At 45.4% G+C, this 19,180-nt stretch overlaps 1 protein-coding gene across 1 annotated transcript in view; it reads right to left on the reverse strand.

The window, feature by feature from the left end:
• DCAF1 (DDB1 and CUL4 associated factor 1) overlaps window positions 1–10,296 on the reverse strand; it is a 104,272-nt gene extending 93,976 nt beyond the window's left edge. The window contains exons 1-2 of the mRNA XM_077821325.1: window positions 10,191–10,296; window positions 464–581 (exon numbers count right to left, since the gene is read on the reverse strand). Of these exons, the coding sequence (XP_077677451.1) occupies window positions 464–573 (110 nt within the window). The 5' untranslated portion in view covers window positions 574–581; window positions 10,191–10,296. The remainder of the gene's footprint in view (window positions 1–463; window positions 582–10,190) is intronic.
• Between the last annotated feature and the right edge of the window lie 8,884 nt (window positions 10,297–19,180).

Raw genomic sequence — 19,180 nt, forward strand, 5'->3', positions numbered from 1 at the left:
CAAGCCAACCTCACACACTTTCTCTGTCTACTCACGTCATTTCATCTTATGTGAGTCTCTCACAATCTGAGCACTGTTACTGAGAGACTCTCTGTAACTCCAGCCAGATGGAATAAACTTGTAACTCTCCACCTCAGACTATGTTTTACAAGCGTCAGCAGCAGATCTACCTTTTCTCCCTTGTCTAACTCTCAGATAGTAGAAGAACAAGAGAAACATTAAGTGTATTAAACTCAAATATTTTGGAGACAGTTTATATAAAATCTATACAAAGTAACACCATACTGTTTTGACAAGAACTGTGAAGTATTCCACATTCCTCAATTTTTAGGCCAAAAAGAATGTAAGCTACCAATAACTGATCAGCTACTTTAACAACTTCAAGTATAAGTCACCATATGCCAAAAGCTGCTGTCATGTCTCAGAGGTATTTGCATCTCAAAGCTTACTTAACAGAGCTTACCTGGTGAGGATAGGGACCATGTCTTGCCCACTGCCATGTTCTTTCTCCCATTGCTCCAGCAAAGCAGTGAGTTCAGCCTTGGAGTCCACATGCCCAGACCCTGACGTCATGGCTTAGCCTAAGTGAGATGGGAAGAAAAAAAATAAAGTAAGATTAACTAGGTAATTGTCCCACTCAGTTATGTTGACTCCTCAAAAAGAGTAAAAAATCAGGGTTTAAAAATCCGCTTGGCAGCGGCAAGCAAACTTTAGCTGAAAGGCAGGGAGGCGGCTAAACCATCAAATTCTACAGAATTTGACATAAAAAAAAGCAGAGGGCTGTCTTTCATCCCTCAGGTATATAAACAAATGCAAGTCTACTTTGCAAACCCAAATCTGGACTGGTGCATGCAAATCCTTAACTGTGATGGGTAATAGCCACAAGTGTGTCCAAAATCAGAGGATTTTTTGCAGGTTAACATATGTCTCCACAGGCAGACTGCTCCTGTCCCTTTGCTGTTATACCAAGTTTTACCCAAGAAACTGCAAAGCAAAGCTGACAAGATTCTGATCAGTTTCATTGCTCCTGTTCAACACCCTCTGGGCATCAGGGAAAGTGACAAGAATCATATTCACTTTAGATTGCTGCTGCTGTCCTACAAGATTTAAAGTAGCAGCAGAGGGAGGCACTGACAGTTGTTCACAGTGGACTAAAGACAAAAAGAGGTTCAGGGAAAGGATCTCTACCACTCTGCCCCTTCAAGTCAGGTGGCTCTAGTGAGAAAGAGGAAGAGACAGAGGCAGACACATGTTCTCCTTTCCAACAGCTTCATGGGAGGAAACAAGAAAGCAATAACTTCAAGATTATTAGACGCCTACTTAGTGCAAACCAGAGGTTGATACAAAAGATTTGCCCCTATGAAGGCTTCAGGTACAATATTAGACTTTATACCAAGGTGCAGTTGCCCCTGGACCTCACTAAGGGTACCATCTCTCATCTTATGCATTCGTCTCCAGCTAGCAAATGTCAAAAAATTTTCAAGCCTTGTAAAAATGCACCTAAACCACTGATGGTTCATAACGCTGGGGATGGCTCAATACACAGCCACACTCTTTTTGCCCTCACTTTCTAACCTAATAAGTCTTGGATTACTGGGAAGGTAGACTACAGCCTTTCGTGGCATGGTTGCAGGACACTGAGAAGATCTCAAGGGAGCTGTACCCAGGCCTAATCTACAGAGATGGTCACCATGATGTGTGACTTGTAAGGGTGAAAGAGAAGGAAAGTGATTACAAAAGACTTTCTCTCTCCTTCAAATATATTTTAAGACTTCCAGTATTCGATAGGTAACAGATGCCAGTGCTATCAAATCAACAATGATTAAACAACAGAACATAGACAGAACTTTGCTGAGCCATTTACAATGCAGATGCCTAAAAGGAGAACACACACACGGTGCCCATTCCACTTCCTCAAATATACATTACAGAAAGTCAATTGAGGGGAAGAACATGCAGCAAACCACAGTTTAGTCCATATTACAGATAATGCAGGTTAGCTAGAAGTTCAGAATGTCAACTGTCAGTATTTTAAATCAAATGGACCATTGGGCACCTCCAACTGGCCTGGAATTTTTCTCGAGAACAGAATGAAGTAAGTTCTATTACTCACAGACTCCTGTCTCATAGGTCCTTTTGAGTTTAATGTATTTTGATTGGTTAGCTTATTAGACACAAGGCAACAATCAAATGGGAAACTAGTGATGCATGAAACTGGCAGGAATCTCAGGACAGGTCTACACTTAAAACTGTACATCGGTGCAGTGGTTAGGTTGATATAACTACATTGTTCAGGGGGGTGAAAAATTCGTAGTTATACTGATAGATCTGGCCACAGGAATACCACACAGACCCAAAGACAGTGGAAGATTAAACTCACAATTACAAAATCCCCAGTCAAAGGTTATTTGTTGTATATATTATGGTAGCTCCTTGGGGCACCATTGTGCTAGGTACCGTACAAGAGTTAGTATCTGCTAGTGGATGTCCCAAACAAGCATAAAGAAAAGGGGACATACCACATTTCAAATGACTGTATTAATTCTCTTCTTATCCTTTTTATTATGTGGAGAATTCATTCAACACATTAAGTTAGGCTGGGAGGTTTTAATGTAAACATGCAGATCACTTGAGGGAGGCTCTCTTTTAAGACTGCATAAAATGAAACATACTAGAAAAGAAATCTGGTCCAAACACATGAAAATTTAGATGAACAGCAGGACTCAGGGTATAACAGATACATACTAGCCAGAGGCAGATATAAAAGATACTCTCCTTCCCCTCAAAGGGTCCTGGCACAGTGGCCTTTCTAGGAAAGTCAGCTCTTGGCTCCGGGGAGGAAAGACAGGCTGGACTTCTCACCAGGACTCTAATGCTGGATCCCACTTTAGGACAGTTCCCTCTCCTCTAAAACAACTCTAACTGGCCTTGGCAGATATTTAGTAAATATACAATCCTTCCTGATAGTTTCCCTGCTCACTCACTGACCTCACTAGCTACTGATGAATGCATTTTCAAGTCTTTGCACATTACAAATAAGAATTTCAGTCCATTACTTCCACAGAAGAACTATCTTTTTTATTACTGGGAATGCAAAGTGCTGGGCTTGTAATTGCATCCAATCTTTTCAGTCATCCCCACCCCAGTACTGTACTCCAGGGATACGAAGGCACTAAGTGACTCCCACAAGGCCTTCCCAGTCCCTATGTCATTGATTCACTATAACTGTGAAGAGCAGTTTACACTTCATTTTGGAGCCCTTCCCTGTCAGCCACAGTAGTTCCAGCTGGAACAGCAAAAAGATTGCTCTAGAAATACTGGCAACAGATCAGCAAAGCTCAAGCTCAAACTCAAAGCTCAAGTCTGGAAGTAGTAAGAATGTACATTATTCACCCTAACCTACTAGACCAGGCCTGCATAACATACAGCCCCTGGGCCGCATGGGCTCACTGTGCAGCCTGTGGGGCGTGAGTAGATGGGCTCACTGTGTGGCCCACGGGGAGTGGGGGGGGAAAAGCCAATGGCTGGCTGGCTGACTGGCCGGCCGGCGGGTGGGCGGGGTGGTGAAGAGACCAGTGGCAGGCTGGGGAGTGAGGGGGAGCCAGTGGCAGGGGCAGCGGCAGAAGGTAAGAGGCCAGCGGAGGGCAGACAGGTGAGCTGGTGGTGGGGGGAACAGGCGAGCCAGCAGCAGACAGGCAGGTGAGCTGGCAGGGCTGAGGAGGTGAATGGGGGGGTGAGGAGGCGAGAGTGGGGGAGGGATGACGAGCCAAGCGGCGAACAGGTGAGCCGGCAGGGGGAGGGCTGAGGAGGCGAGTGGGCAGCAGGGGGAGAGTAAGCGAGCTGGGAGGGTGGGGGGATGATGAGCCGAGCGAGCGGACAGTAGCAGCAAGGCTTTATACTTGAAGCAGGGAGTGAGGAGGCGAGCGGCGAGTTGGTGGCCGGAGGGGAGCATCCATTTTCAGTATTTTAATTTTTGGTACTGCAGTGATTGACTGCTGTGTGCATTAATATAGTGACTCACTGGGTCTCTGAATGAGCGTTTATACTTGGGGTTGGAGGGGGGGGGAGGAGGCTAGCAGCAAGTCAGTGGCTGGAGGGGTGCAAGTCTCCCAGATTCAAAATCTGCAACTGTGTCCGTTGGTCCTTTTTGCTGCTTTTCTCTGGGCTGGGGGTTGTCCAAATGCTGCAAAGAGGGTGTTCCCAAAGGAAGGTGCTTGCTTCTAACCCCCCCACGGCCCTCAGTATGTCTGCTCTTCTCTAGTCAGCCCACGTGACAAGCTTGATCGTCCTTGGTCTGGCTCCCATCCCCTTTCCAAGGGTTGCAGCTGTCTGGAGGTGCCTGCCTTCCACGCCTTCCTCATTCACACCTCATTCATTCAACAGGGCAATTGATTACAAAATGGGGGGAAGATCTTATTCTACTTCTAGCAAAAAGACATTTTTCTTTTACCTTAATTATACTACCTTAGGGGCCCACTATAACATATTACCAAGGTTCAATACAAAGTCATATAAAAGTTATACAAAAATGCATAATGCAGAGATTTATCTACAACTGCATTGATTGACTGCTGTGGGCAGTAATACAGTGACCCCTGAATAGCGGTGTGATGGTGGGGCCGAGCAGGGAGGGAGTGGGTCCTATTTTACTGCTGTGATCTGGTCACCCTATGCACCCCTTTACAGGCTTCCACACACCGTCAGTGCCTTGCTAGTGTGCCATGTGCCGTGAGATAGCTCTTCTCTTTGTGTGTGACTATGAGTGTTTCCCTTGTGTGTGAATTTATTCAACAAAATCTTGAGCTTCATAATGGATTTGATTTAATTGAAAAATTCTTAATCAAGTATCACACACACACCCCAACCTTCCTTTCAGCCCACAGATGTTTCAGCGGGGTGGCGCTGGGGAAGGAGGGTTTGTTTCAGCGGGGCGGGGTGGTGCTGGGAGGAGGGTTGTTTCGGCAGGGCAGAGGTATTTCGGTGGGGCTGGGGGGTTTTGGCCCCCAGCTGTTTTCTTTAGAGTAATATGGCCCTCGCTGCTTTATGAGTTGTGCAGGCCTGTACTTGACATACAGCACTGCCATATAACTCAAGACATCTAGTGAAAAACCAGCAATCCCTACTTTTCCTAGAAAGTTGGATCATTACCTGGTTAAGTCATAATGCGGACTTAAATGCCAGAATTAGCCATACTCTAGTATATTCTTGAATTTTTTTCAATCTGCATACATGCACACAAGTTTAAACTTAACTCTTTATTCAAAGCATCTAATACATGCCACTTTTTAAAACTGTTATTAAAAAAAAGTACATTCTAAGTTCCCACCCTACAGAACAAGTACTATACATCAGAAAAGACTTAGGCCTGATCTACACTAGAAAATTAGGTCAGCATAATTACATCAATCAGATGTGCGAAAAATGCACATCCCTGATTTTGGACACACTTGTGGCTATTACCCATTCCCGCAGACCGAAAGGGAAGACAGAGTGTGCAGTACAAAAAACGCTGAAAGATGGCGCCAAATGTGGACGGAAGCACAGGGATTGCTGGGATACAAACCGATGCATCATGCGGCGTTGGGACAGGATTAGAATGCCCCGCACCCCTCGCCCCCTTCCCACAAGCCACAGAGCCAGAATGGGAAGAGGTGCTCTGTGGGATAGCTCCCCATAATGCACCACTCCCAATGCCGCTGTAAGCCACATCAGTGCGCTTGCAGCTGTCAGTGTGGACAGACTGCAGCGCTTTCCCTACTGCGCCAAAGGCGGGTTTAACTCAAAGCGCTCTACAGCTGCAAGTGTAGCCATGCCCTTAGTTAAGCAGACCTAAGTCCCCATGCAGACAGTGCTAGGTCGACTGAAGAATTCTTCTGCAGACCTAGCTACCACCTCTAGATCGGGGATTACCTATACCAACAGGAGAATCCCTCCCATCAGAGCAGGTAGTATCCACACTGAAGCTAGTGTAGTGTTTTAAGCGTAGACTTATAAGCACTAAGATTTACACAATGCTTGGATTCCAAAGGATTAACTGCATTATTCCCAGCACACGCATTTTTACAGCACGTGTATGGCACTGTTAGACACAGTACCCAAACCAATTCCTCCCAGAACTATGGTCACCTCATTCAAGTATTCTGTTTTAAATCAAAGGGGAGAGTTCAAGAGAAAGGGCAAGATCATAAACTGTGTAAATTGTAAGGTCATATCTACACTACCATTTATGCCAGTATAATGCCAGCAAAACTTATGTTACCCAGGGGTGTGAAAAAAACCACCTCCCTGAGCAACATACGTATTGCTGGCATAAGTGGTAGTGTGCACATCACCATGTCAGCGGGAGAGCTTCTGTCGCTCATTGAGGTGGTTTTATTCTGTCCATGGGACAGCTCTCTCCCCATCAGCATAGAGCCGCTTCATGAGTGATCTTAAAGCGGTGCAGCTGCTTCGGTACAGTTATGCTGCTCTAAAATCACTTGTGTAGATGTGGCCTAACTGTCGAGAAGTGCCCCTAGGCTACATGAGAGGATATTTATTAGAGCAGCCTGAATTCTCATCTTTTCCCTTGAACAAGCCAGTTGACAATTTCAATCCTAAATTGCTTTCCAGAAACTGGCAGAACAGGGTTGCGTGATTTAATCATTAATTTAAACCACTTTTTTTAAATCAATATTTAAATCAGATTGAGGACTTGTGAAACTAATCTGAAAACTTGTGCTATTGCAACTACAGATTCAAATTTATAATCAACTAAATGATACATGCAGTTTTTTTAATGCCATTCCTGGCAGGGTACCTTATTTGAATTTTATGAAGCTGCTATATACAAAATATTGAAAATTATGGCCCTGATTCTGCTCACACTTAAATAGGCATGTAACTTTACAAACCTGAACAGTAACTGATTTCAGTGATATTCATGTGTTTAAATTTAAGGGTAAAGTTAAGAGCTAAAATGGTTTGTTTTTGTTTTTTATTAAAAACTTCTCTATTAAATCATATCTACGCCAGGGCAAAACAGTGTAATCCACAGTGCAGATGGAGCCCTCTGCAACAGTTTTGGGTGGGAGGGATAGCTTAGTGGTTTGAGCTTTCGCCTGCTAAACCCAGGGTTGTGAGTTCAATCCTTGAGAGGGCCATTTAGGGCTATGGGGCAAAAAGTGGGGATTGGTCCTGCTTTGAGCAAGGAGTTGGACTAGATGACCTCCTGAGGTCCCTTCCAACCCTGAGATTCTATGATTCCCGTCACTGTACGAGTGGCACCGCCTCAGTGGTAGTAGCTAGGTCAATGGAAGCAGTCTTCTGTTGGCCTAGCTGCATCTACATAAGTCATAAGGCAGGTATGGGATAGCTACAACACTCGGGTATGGATTTTTCACACCCCTGAGCACCACTGCCATGTCGACCAAAGTTTTAAGTCTTAGTGGCAAAAAAAATCTGTCACCTCAAAACAAAATCACTTCTGTTTTAACAATAAGTAGTTATTTAGACTTTCAATTTATTAGCAAAGTTATTGTGAATACAGGCCAAAATATTGAAGCCTAAAGTTAGGCTCCTAAGCCCATATTTAAGCACTAAAGTTTGGATTTTCCAATGCACCTAAAGGACTTTGGGATCACAAGTTCCACTGACTTCTAATTGCAAATCCTGACAAAGTACAGTCTGGTCAAAATAGTTCAACTTTTTTGACCTGTGGAATTTCAATATACTGGAAGATGTCACTGGCTGCAAGAACAGTGCAGGACATTTGCTTATCAGTTTTGTGTTGTTCTCACAGTAAGGATGATAATGAAGCACTCAACTGGTTGTTTTCAGCATAGATAAGCATTGTAAATGTGAAACTTCTTAGAAAAAAAATTGTGTACAATCTGAAATTCTACTAACATCAGGAAACAAGTACAAAACATTCTTTTGGTAACTGAAAATTATAAAATGGGAAGTGGAAAACTAGAAACAAATTTTAAAGAAGTTACGATTTAAAATAAAAAGTTTACATAATCATTTCTTTGAACCTGTAGCAGAACCATAAATATTTAAATTCTGAAATAGACAAATGAGCTTACAACAAGATCTGTGTTCATCCAGCATGGATAGGGCCATGCCACATTACAACAATTGCACTCTAATCTAGTTTAGACAATTGTGTTTAGAACTGTTCTCAAAGTCTCACTGTAGCCGAAGCCTAAAGCAGCATTGAAAACTATCATGAAAACCAGCCCACACATAGGGTTCATATTGGGAATTTGGCAATAGATCAGCATACCTATATGTTTTTTTTCCTAGATGTTGTGCGCTTCAAATCATAATTTTGGGGTTTTTTAAAATAGGCCTTTACCTCTAATGGTTCAGAAGATATATTTCAAACAGTGAGTCCAAGGTAAACAGATCAGTTACATCTGCCTGAGCTTGCACAGAGCTTGAAACAGCTCCAAAAGCTGTGAACTATCCCACTCATATTAGAGGGGGTTAACATTGAAGCCTAATGATGATGATGTAAACATCAACACAAGCTAACTATTTTACTGCTGGCGAAAGTATATAAGAAAGGAAGAAAATCTTATGAAGCTGCACAATTTACTGTGAATTAAATTACATTGTGGTGGGATAAGTGGGCGGAGCTTAAAGAGCACCACCAATTATTTCCAGTTCAACTCCAACTAGACAAAACTCTATTTACCTGCACTTACTGCAAACATTCAATAATTATTTTTTAAAAACTATCAATATTTTACTTGCCTGTCAACAAAAGGAATGTTTACTCACTCACACAAGGAAGATTTTGTAAGGCCCGCCTAAAATATTAAATCATTCAGTTGTCTAGATTTAAGTTTCTAGGAAATAAAACTCAAAATAGTTGTTACCAAATCATGACAAAACTTTATTAAAACCCAGAAGAAAAAAAAGCACAATGAAAAGGCCAAGCTCCAGTTTCAGCTGTCCCATTTCTCAGGCCATAGATTTCCAAATAAATTCCTACATACATAACTGAAAAGAACTATCCAGGACTTCTCTACAACTAAAAGTTATACTGCTTTAACTATGCCTGTACAATTAGAGCAGTACACACAGAGAGAGTGTGCAATATACTTATATGAGTGGATACACTTATACCAGTACAGCTTACTCCCATATGGGAAGAGGAATAAGCTAAATCAGTAGACATCTTTTATACTGGTACAACTGAGTCCACACTTGTACTGATCTAACTATTTTGGTACAAAAATCATACCCTTAACTGAAATAGTTAAAATTGATACAGAAACTGTGCAGACCAGGACTTAGATGCTCCAATGCCCACTACAAAACACAACTATACTTTCTGCCAAGAGAGACGGCATAATACTTAATCAGTTCCGCACACCCATCAGATAGCGAGGGGAAGAACGTGGTTGGAGAAGGTGGGTCTCCCCTTTGCCGGGGCTGGCATTCACATCCCCACCCAAAGCAGATGGGGAGAAGATGAAGTATTAGGTGAGGGCAAGTGCTTCAGGGATACGTGGGGCACTACCACACACCCCATTAACAGGCACAAGAAGGGGTGAGACATGAGGACACCTCGGCAAAAGGGGTGCAGGGGAAAGCAAGGCCCCCCACAACAGCAGGCGGGGAGACACATGGGGCGGGGAGACACCTCCCTCCCAGCAGATGGATAGGCTAAGTGCATGGGGGGAGCTGAAACTCCACTAGCAGTCGGCAGAGAATCACCCTGGCCAGAGGCTGAGATGAAGTATCCCCCGCCCCCTCGTAGGGACTGGCGAGAGAAATAACACCTGCTCCACCCCGTGGGTGGGTGGGTGATGGGGGCGGGGGAAGGCTGTAGCCCCCTACAAGTGGGAGAGGGGAAGCCCCCACCTGACTAGGGGGAGGGGCAGTGACCCTGGTGAGGCGAAGCCTGACACACGGGCGAGAGCGGCGGCGCGGGGCAGGGGCGGGAAGTGAGACCCCACCCCACACACCCCTGTGTCTGTGGAAGCCGCCGCCGCCCCGGTGGTGGGGGAGCGAAATTAGGGAAGCCCCCGGCGGCGGCGGAAGGGACTGATTGGGGGCGACCCCGTGCGAGGCGGGAGGGGGAAGCCGAGCCCCCCCGGCCGGTGGCTGAGGTGAATGCCCCCGGCGCCGGGGACTGGGCAAAGGAGCGGCCTGTGGGGCCGCGCCGGGGGCCGCGCTGTGCCCGCTCCCCCCGGTACCTGCCCGATGCCCCGCTGGCTCCCCGCCGCTGCTCCCGGCCCCTGCGCTCGGCCCCGCACACACCGCGGCGGCGGCGATTGCTATGGCGGGCACACACTTTCGGCGTCACCGCGCTGCAGCGCCGTCACGGCGCGCGAAGGGAAGAAGCTCGCGCTCAGCCTCTAGGGAAACATAGTTCGAGATCAAACGACTCCAGCGCGCAGGCGTCTCCGCTCCATGGGCGGGAGGAGGCCCAAGGGAGGCTGGGAGTTGTAGTTCTTCTCGTGGCTGTAGGCTCTATTCGTCGTTTTCAGGGTGGGGGGACAGGAGTTACTGCCCCATACCACCCCAGTTCCCAACGAATGTGGCAGCGGCCTCCTCCTTCTGTGCCCATCCTAGGCCCCTGCCCACCATGTACACAGTCCCCACAGTGCCCCCTCCGCACTAGCATCCCAGCCCCTCTGCCTCCAGTGCCCAGCCAAATCCACCCACCAGGCAAAGTCCTGCACTTGTAAAACTGCACCCCTGCACAGAGGCTAGGCAGGTTCAGCATGGGAAGGAATAAGGCAGGATTCCAAGCCAGGACAGGAGAGCTAACAGATACCCTACAGTATATTCTGATAAATCCCTGCATCCCACCCCTCAGTGACCCAAGCCATGTGGAACAGCCTCCCAGAATTCAATAAGGCCAACCTCCCCCCAGCCTCCCCCGCCCCATCATCACTCTTCCCTTTCCCCTTCACCCCCACCCCCACCCCACAGGAGATCTATGTGCAGCCCAAAGGCCAGAAGGAGTTCTACAACCAGTACAGCAGCTGCAGGGGAGTTGGTTTGGTTTTTTGACTAAAGGTCACTCAACTGAAAATGGAGACCATCCAAGACCTGTAGTGGTCACAGGCCACACCTCTATTAGAGACAAGACAAGAGCAGCTGTGAACTGATCCATTTTATGTATATCAGGTATAGCCTCCAGCTCCTGCAAAGTTACTGACAGGGGCTTAGGTTGGGCATTGCCTGCAGAAGAACATCCAGCTCCTTTACCTGCTAAGTGCCAACACAGCCTTTTAGGGGCACAAGCCAGTTTTTCGTGCAAATATCTCAACTGCTGTTTGAGAACCACCTGCATGAAAATAAAATGAACATAAATAATAATTGTTTTTCCCTCGATTTTCTTTCCAAGTTTTACCTGCCCTGCACTTACCATCTATGGGACTGCATGATAATAGCTTGACATCATGCTCATGGATATAGCCAGGTGTAAGCCATAATATACAAGTTTTAATTACCTGGGACTAATATTACCCTATTATTCACTATTCAACTGCACCTGCTCCATTACTGATCACGTTGGATCCCATTTATCCCTGGAGTAACTCTATCAGTCACTCAAGTTACAAAAGGGAGGGCCTTGGCACATTATGAGGACCCTGCCAAATTCATGGTCCATTTTGGTCAATTTCAAGGTCATAAGATTTTTAAAATAGTAAATTTTATGATTTCAGCTATTTAAATCTAAAATTTCATGGTGTTGTAACTGTAGGAATCCTGATCCAAAAAGGATTTGGGGGAGGGGGGAGGTGTCGCAAGGTTATCGTAGGGGGGGTTGTGGTACCGCTACCCTTACTTCTGCGCTGCTGCTGGCAGTAGCACTGCTCTCCGAGCTGGGGGGCTGGAGAGCAGCGGCTGCCGGCCGGGAGCCCAGCTCTGAAGGCAGAACCGCTGCCAGCAGTAGCGCAGAAGTAAGTATGACATGGTATAGTATTCCCACCCTTACTTCTTCACTGCTGCTGCTGGGGCGCCGCCTTCAGAGCTGGGCGCCCAGCCAACAGCTACCACTCCTTGGCCACTCAGCACTGAAGTAAGGGTGGCAATACCGCAGCCCCCCTAAAATAACCTTGGGACCACCTTTTGGGTCAGGACCCCCAATTTGAGAAATGCTGATCTCTCTTGTGAAATCTGTATAGCATAGGATAAAAGCACACACAAGACCAGATTTCACAGGATAGCAGGAACTATCATTTACTGCATTTGTACAATGCCTAGACTGGGCTGGGCTCTAAAGAGCTACCACAATATAAATGCTAAATAAGTTGTGTACAAGGGCACATCTACTTTGGAATATTAAAGCTATATTGTAGGACGGTACAGAGGCAGTAGCAAACGGGGCAGCATGTACATTCCTTCCAAGATGGTTGACACCCTTTGATAGTGCTGCAGCAGGGCACGTTACTAATCTCTCAAAAGTTAAGTAAATAAACTGCACTCATATTGTAATACATGGAGATCCACACAGCTGAATAGACCCCATTATGCGTTGTATTCACCATAAAGCTTGGAATGGATTCTCTGGGACAGTCTCTGGTTGTTCCAAAGTTCCGTCCAGGCATATGGGATAAGGACGATGGGGGTCAGTACTTTACCAAGCAATGGATGGCTATATAATGCAGATAATAAAATCCTCTCTCATTGTCACCATTTCACAATACCAGCTTCACCTGTTCCTTAGCTCATGCCATTTGTTTGGTTTTGAGCTCCCTTTTATTCATCCCAATAATTTCTTTCCCTGCCTGTTTTGCTCCACAACCATGAAATAAGACATTGATGAATACTGGTCAATTTAGCCTTGGCTCTGTTCCCAGTGCCAGCTACTTTCACCCATTAACAGCAGCTTGCTTTGGCAACAGGACAGCTTTTCACCAGGCAGGGAACAGAAAGGAACTGAACCCCAAACAAGCCATTTAGATAGAAAACTATTAGATTTGAGAAGATGAATCTGCTCCAGTTCTGACTCTGTCCATGCACAGATCACTTGGGTATGGTTACTTTAATCACAGGGAGGAAACATGATCTAGTGCTTAAAGCAGGGGATGGAGTCAGGATGCTGGTTCTGTTCCAGCTTTGCCAATGACACACTTGTGACTGTTAGCAGGTCATTTCACTTCTCCGTCCCTTCTCTTTCTGATCTGTAAGATGGGAAATAACCTCCACTTCCAAGGGGATTGAGACACTTGATTAATTAATGGAACAGGCTGTTCAATAGAGATGTTGAGTTACCATCTAGGCAGTAGTCTGTTCTTCTGCACATCCACCCTAAAGGATAGGAGAGATGACTCACTGGAACACCCAAGAGGTTCTCTCAGAGTGTTTTTCAGTTTAACTCCAGAATGTGTCTGTTTTGTTCATCTACATAACCACTTCAAACTCCGCCTACTTTTCATTAACCTTATGCCAAAGGGACAAAGTGTACAGATTTTGTCTCCATGTCTTTGGAAAAAACAGATTAGCTCACCACTTAATACACATTTACTTGGCCCTCTCACCTGCCCACCACTGTACCTGAACTATTGCCCCCCCTTCTCCATTTTGTCTTGTCTGTCAGATTGTGCACTCTGCAGGGAAGGGCTAGTGACTTATTCTGCATTTTGTAGTGTCGTGTACTTTGACAGTGCTATAGGGTGCCCCTTCCTCCATCTATGACATGTTTAGGTTGTACACAGTAGCTCTAGATATACACACACAGCAAGGTTAGCCAACAATCTTCCCTACGATCAGAACAGATTACAACATCTGCAGGGCAATGAAAGAAAACACGCCTTCAGAGCTAACCTACCCTCAAGCAAAACTTGAGTCAGCAGAACCATGCAGTTTCCAGGAAGGGGAGTGAGTTCCAAACCAGATAAGGTGACCAGACAGCAAATGTGAAAGATTGGGATGGAGGTGGGGGTGGGTGGGGGGTAATAGGAGCCTATATAAGAAAGAGACCTCAAAATCAGGACATCTGGTCACCCTAAAACCAGAATGCCCTGCCACTAGTCCCCAAATTCCAACTCTAGTGATGCCAAGGGTAGCATCTCATCTGATCTCAATCATCAGGAAAGTTTACATGGATGTTTCATCTTCCCCTTTGAAAGCCCTGTGGGCAACATTTAGTTCTTCCCTATAATGCATTTGTCATCAGACACAGCCATCCCCACTGACTCCAGAACCACAGTTGCAACTCCCAATCTAGGCTGTAAATTAGGTCATTTAATGATGTCACGACATGGACAAAATGCTGAGACCCCATGTTGGTTGACAATCAGCCTCTGAAAGGCCATGGAGACCAAGAAGCACAGTTCTAAATTGAAAGAGGCCAAAAGGGGCGATAAAGGTAAATCTCTTCTGTAACAACTTAGGCTAGGTCTACACTACACACCTTTTGGCGACACCACTGTGCTGTTACAGCTGTGCAGCTAAAAGGCGCACAGCGTAGCCACTGTTTGTCAGCAGGAGGGAGCTCTCCTGCCAACAAAGCGCTGTTCACATCTGCACAATTTGTGTCATTTGGGGGTGGGGGGTGTTTTTTCACACCTCTGAACAACAGAAGTTTTGCCAATGAAAGTCTGGTGTAGACAAAGTCTTAGTGAGCAGGATTGGCAAACGCTTTTTCATCAGGCCCAGGGTGGCTGTTAACCAATATGTCCACTCATAGCATGGGGTAGGCATTAAACTTAGGAACTGCACAGATCCAAGGTCAAATGATAAGTGGATCCATGCAATTCTGCATCTAGATCAGTACAACTGGGGCCTGTGCTTCGCTGTGCAATTCCTCCGTTAAACCCACATTCATCATCTGCCTAATTATTTTTCACTACTGTACCTTTAAAGCTGGTACTGGTGTGTTGCCCTTGTCACTCCACCTAGGTCTGGATCCATGTCAGATCAGCTTGGTCTGTGCCAACTGTATCAAACAGGCCATAACATAATTAAGCTACAAGTCCAGAACCAGTTTCTTTTGTTTTGGAGGAGGTATTCTTCCACCTAGATTGTCCCTTCTCCTTGGAGGAGGGCTCTAATTCAGGGTTTTATGTTTACAGGGGAGATTAAGCTCTCCTGGGCCTTGGGCTGTTCCCTTCACCATCCTTTAATACAAAATGTAGAAAGCAAAATAAGACTCAGATTCTGTAACAGCTATGCCCACTCAAAGGTATCAGAAGCAATCTTCCTTTCTCTGTTCTAGAGCACTATTGGATAAACCCACCAACCTCCCCAGACTGATGTTTACCTCTGCACTGCAGCCTCAGGAATTTGAGGCATGGAAGTTCACTCTTCCTTTGAGGGCTTGTTAAGAACATAAGAATGGTCATACTGGGTCAGATCAATGGTCCACCTACCCCAGTATCCTGTCTTTGGACAGTGGCTGGTGCTAGATGCTTCAGAGGGAACGAACAGAACAGGGCAATTATCAAGTGATCCATTCCCTGTCATCTAGTACTAGCTTTGTGACCATTGTTTTTCTGTTTAGTCACTAAACAAAGTCCCCAAACAAGTCCACCTCCCTTCTGATGAGTTTTGTAGGGCCAAACATCCGCCGCCAAGAGCTCTTAATCTTGCAAGGGGAAATGATATCAGGAAGGTTTTATGAGACCCTTCTTCCATTTCCTCTTGATCCTACGCTGCTTCCTTCAGCAGTCCTTGAGAGTGGACCCACTGAACCTGTAATGTGACACGGTATGTCTTTTTTTGTCCAGGGCTATGGATGCCATGTGGCCACCTTAACCAACTGACAGACTTTCAGAAAGAATGGTTTTTTTTCAACCTTCCCTTAAGTGCCCACTAGATGGGATTCAATTCTTGAGGGGTTTAGGTCCAATGGGATTAAGTCCCATTTTACAACAGTCTAGCTGTAGGCAGAGTCCAACAGTGCTTAGATTCTTGGCTTGCACTAGAATCAAATTGGGGGTAAGTGGGGGAGAACCCCATCTAGGGCTGTTCTATGATGCATCTCTCAAAGTGATGCTTCCATTCCACTGGAGGGCATCATCTATAGCAGGGGGCACTTCTCTTTCCTGCAGTAGAAATACAAATTTTCTAGTGCCTCACTCTCTCCTACAGAGATGCCAAGGGGGTAAGATTGAGTCCTATCCAGCATAGGCCTCATCATTGCATAGCAAGGGGCTTGCTCGGTCTAAGCTGAAAGGTATTGGAACATTTTATTTCCTTTAGGAGACAAAGTGGAGGGGCGCTCTCTCTCTCTCTCTATGCAATTTGTCCCGTCAGTTTTACATCACCCTTGAGCAGGCCCAGATTACAGCCAAGGTGATCTACCACCCTTCCATTGACATCTTCACTTGTGGCTGAGTCTTAACCTAATGTTGGCACACCCACTCTTTCACTCCAAGAGGCAACATTTGCATTAATTGCTTCAAAACAATCAGTTCAGCCACCTGAGGGGCAGACTGATTCCAGCTTTAACCATTTCTAGCCCAGATCATACAGTTGATAACTATGGCTTTGAGCCTTCTCCCAGCCTGGTCTCTCTCCTCCTGGAACTGATACTGAAGTCAGTAAGATTTCTAGATCATAGTATTTCAACCTGTAGAGGAATGTGGATATGTAAGTATCATAAATAGGCACATCAAGGGTTGCAATCACCCAACTCTTCCCATATTGCAATACAGAAGGCAAATGTTGGTATGGAAAAGCCAATGGGAGGGCAGTCCCCCAATATGGAAGAGGTTGAGTGGGAGGAAGAGGACAGCTTTCACTTGCTGTGACTCCAAATGCCACATGCCTATTCAAGACCCAGTAAGCTAGCTTGGGGTTGAGACAGGGCTGCAGCAGATCAGATCTCCACAGATTCAAGGACCTGTAAGTACCTGTAGCCATTCATTCACAGATCTCTAGGAAGGCTTTTGGGTCATTAACTGATCTCATCATAGTTAAGAAAAGGCCTGGTGCCATGGAAATCTTTCTTGCATAGTCACCCTGCTTGATGCATTTGGGTTGCATAAAAAGGCCATTTTCATCAAACAGGACTAGTTATTGCTAGCAGCTGCACCTCCTGCTAGTTCTGTTCCACCTGCAACTTCTACTTTCAAAACAAAACTTTCAAGGGGGTTCACTGCCGGACAGCTCCACTTTTCCTGCCAGTTGTGAAAACTGACCAGGGCAGCTGTTCAGTCCAGTAATACTATTCCTTTAAGAAGCTGAATGAGCCCCTCTTGGGTGAAAGGTCCAGTTATTGTAAGTTTTCTTTGTTTTGTTTCAGTCCAAGCTAAAATTGTAACAAGGTTCCAGAGCCAGCTTACTTTACCCAACCTCTCCTGGAAACCCTTCTCTCCTGGTAGCTGATAAATAGTTCTAAACAGCCCTTGTTGTTTTACTTCAACACTCATTTCTTCAAGCTCTGAAAGAGGCTATTTCTCTGTCAGCCAGGCCTCTCCTTTCTGAGGATATAGGCTCTGTAATCAACTCCAGCTGAAGCACTTCCTGCTTCCCAACATCTGAATTAACCCCTTCCTTCCTCCTTGGAGTATAAACCCCTATCATAGACCTACTCTGAATAGGCATGAATGCTGCTACCAAAAATACTGAATCCAAGCATGAAATCTTCAGGTGCTGCAGGATACAGAATGCAAGAAGATCCGGTGAAATGGAATAAGATTCCTGGTCACCTTTGGTTCAAGGCTGGTGCAGATCTATTTTAATTAATTCTTTTGATATATCAGTTGAAAACACACCCTGTCAAGCAAGCCTTTACCATGCACAGTCACGTGATAGCAAAAAAAGTCAATACAAATAACAAAGAGTTAGATTTAACAGAGCTAACAGGGTAGGTTCAAGAGATCCACATTTAGCATTGTTATACTACCTCAACACACCTGGTGATTGGGATCACCAGTTCAGACACTTATAGACAAGAAGACAAAAACCTTAGTACCAGCATTTAAGAAGTTTCTTGAGCCAAAGGCTCAAGGAACAGGAAGAACAGAAGACATCTAAACAGAATCCAGGAATACACTGGCTCTGTTTCCTAAGAACATCTAGAATACTACTGATAGTGCTCATGTTCTGACAGAAATACCTTTCTCACCAAGTCACAGTCACTGACAAACATGAAGAGCAGCAAACACAGGCTCCAGGCAGCAGATCCACCTTAGTGGCCGAAGAGGCCATGCAAAAGGGACTGTTTTAAGAACAAGAAGTAATCATGTCTTCAGAAAGCTGCTGAGGTGCGAGAGATTTTATTGACAGATGTCCAATAAGAAGCAGAATAATCCTTTAACCTCTTGAGAAGGTTCAGGTCTCTTACCCTAAATTCCAACCTAGACATCTCCATTTGTGTGCTGTGATGTGGTGTATAAATCCCACATTGGTTAACAAAAAGAAAAGGAGTACTTGTGGCACCTTAGAGACTAACAAATTTATTTGAGCATAAGCTTTCGTGAGCTACAGCTCACTTCATCGGATGCTGTAGCTCATGAAAGCTTATGCTCAAATAAATTTGTTAATCGCTAAGGTGCCACAAGTACTCCTTTTCTTTTTGCGAATACAGACTAACACAGCTGCTACTCTGAAACCATGGGTTAACAGGAGCTTAAGCCCAATTAGACCAGAGTGTGTCTCACCTGGAGGGGTGTTAGGCATAACTGGAGATCAAACCCAGCTGGGGAGGGGCTGGGGGGCCTGCATAAAGGAAGGAGCACAAGGCTGTAGCAGAAAAATCAGGAAGGAGACCTAGATGAGAGGTAGCTGGGTGGGGTAGAAGGCTGAGAGGTCTAGAGGCTATGCTCTGAAATAAGAGCAGGAGAGAGCTTTCCTGAGCTACAGCGAGAAACCTTAGGGGAAAAAAGGGTGTAGGACATGGCAAGGAAGCCCAGGGTGTTAGGGAAGGCTACTAGAGGTATATAAAATCCTTGGTATGGACAATTAAAAGGCAAAGCTTATAGGAGATGGTGATTCTTACTGCAATGGGCCCAAAAGAGGATTAAAAATGATGCTGCAAATAAGGGGTTTTGTGGTAGGGAGCCTGACAACTTGGTAAAGTACAGGGAGTTGGGTGGTGGGTTTTTTTGTTTTGTTTTTTTGAATGGTCTAGCTTGAAGATCCCACGGGAGGACCTGTGTCTTAACCCCTGAGAAGAGGGGCTGAAAGGACTGGGCATTGTTCTATATGGGCTTGGGACTGAAGTACCACAGCAAAGGTAGGAAAAGTATGACTGGGCCAATGGGCTGAGTTTCAAAAAGAC

This window comes from Eretmochelys imbricata, chromosome 7 (genome assembly GCF_965152235.1).
Source record: "Eretmochelys imbricata isolate rEreImb1 chromosome 7, rEreImb1.hap1, whole genome shotgun sequence".
NCBI lineage: Eukaryota > Metazoa > Chordata > Testudines > Cheloniidae > Eretmochelys > Eretmochelys imbricata.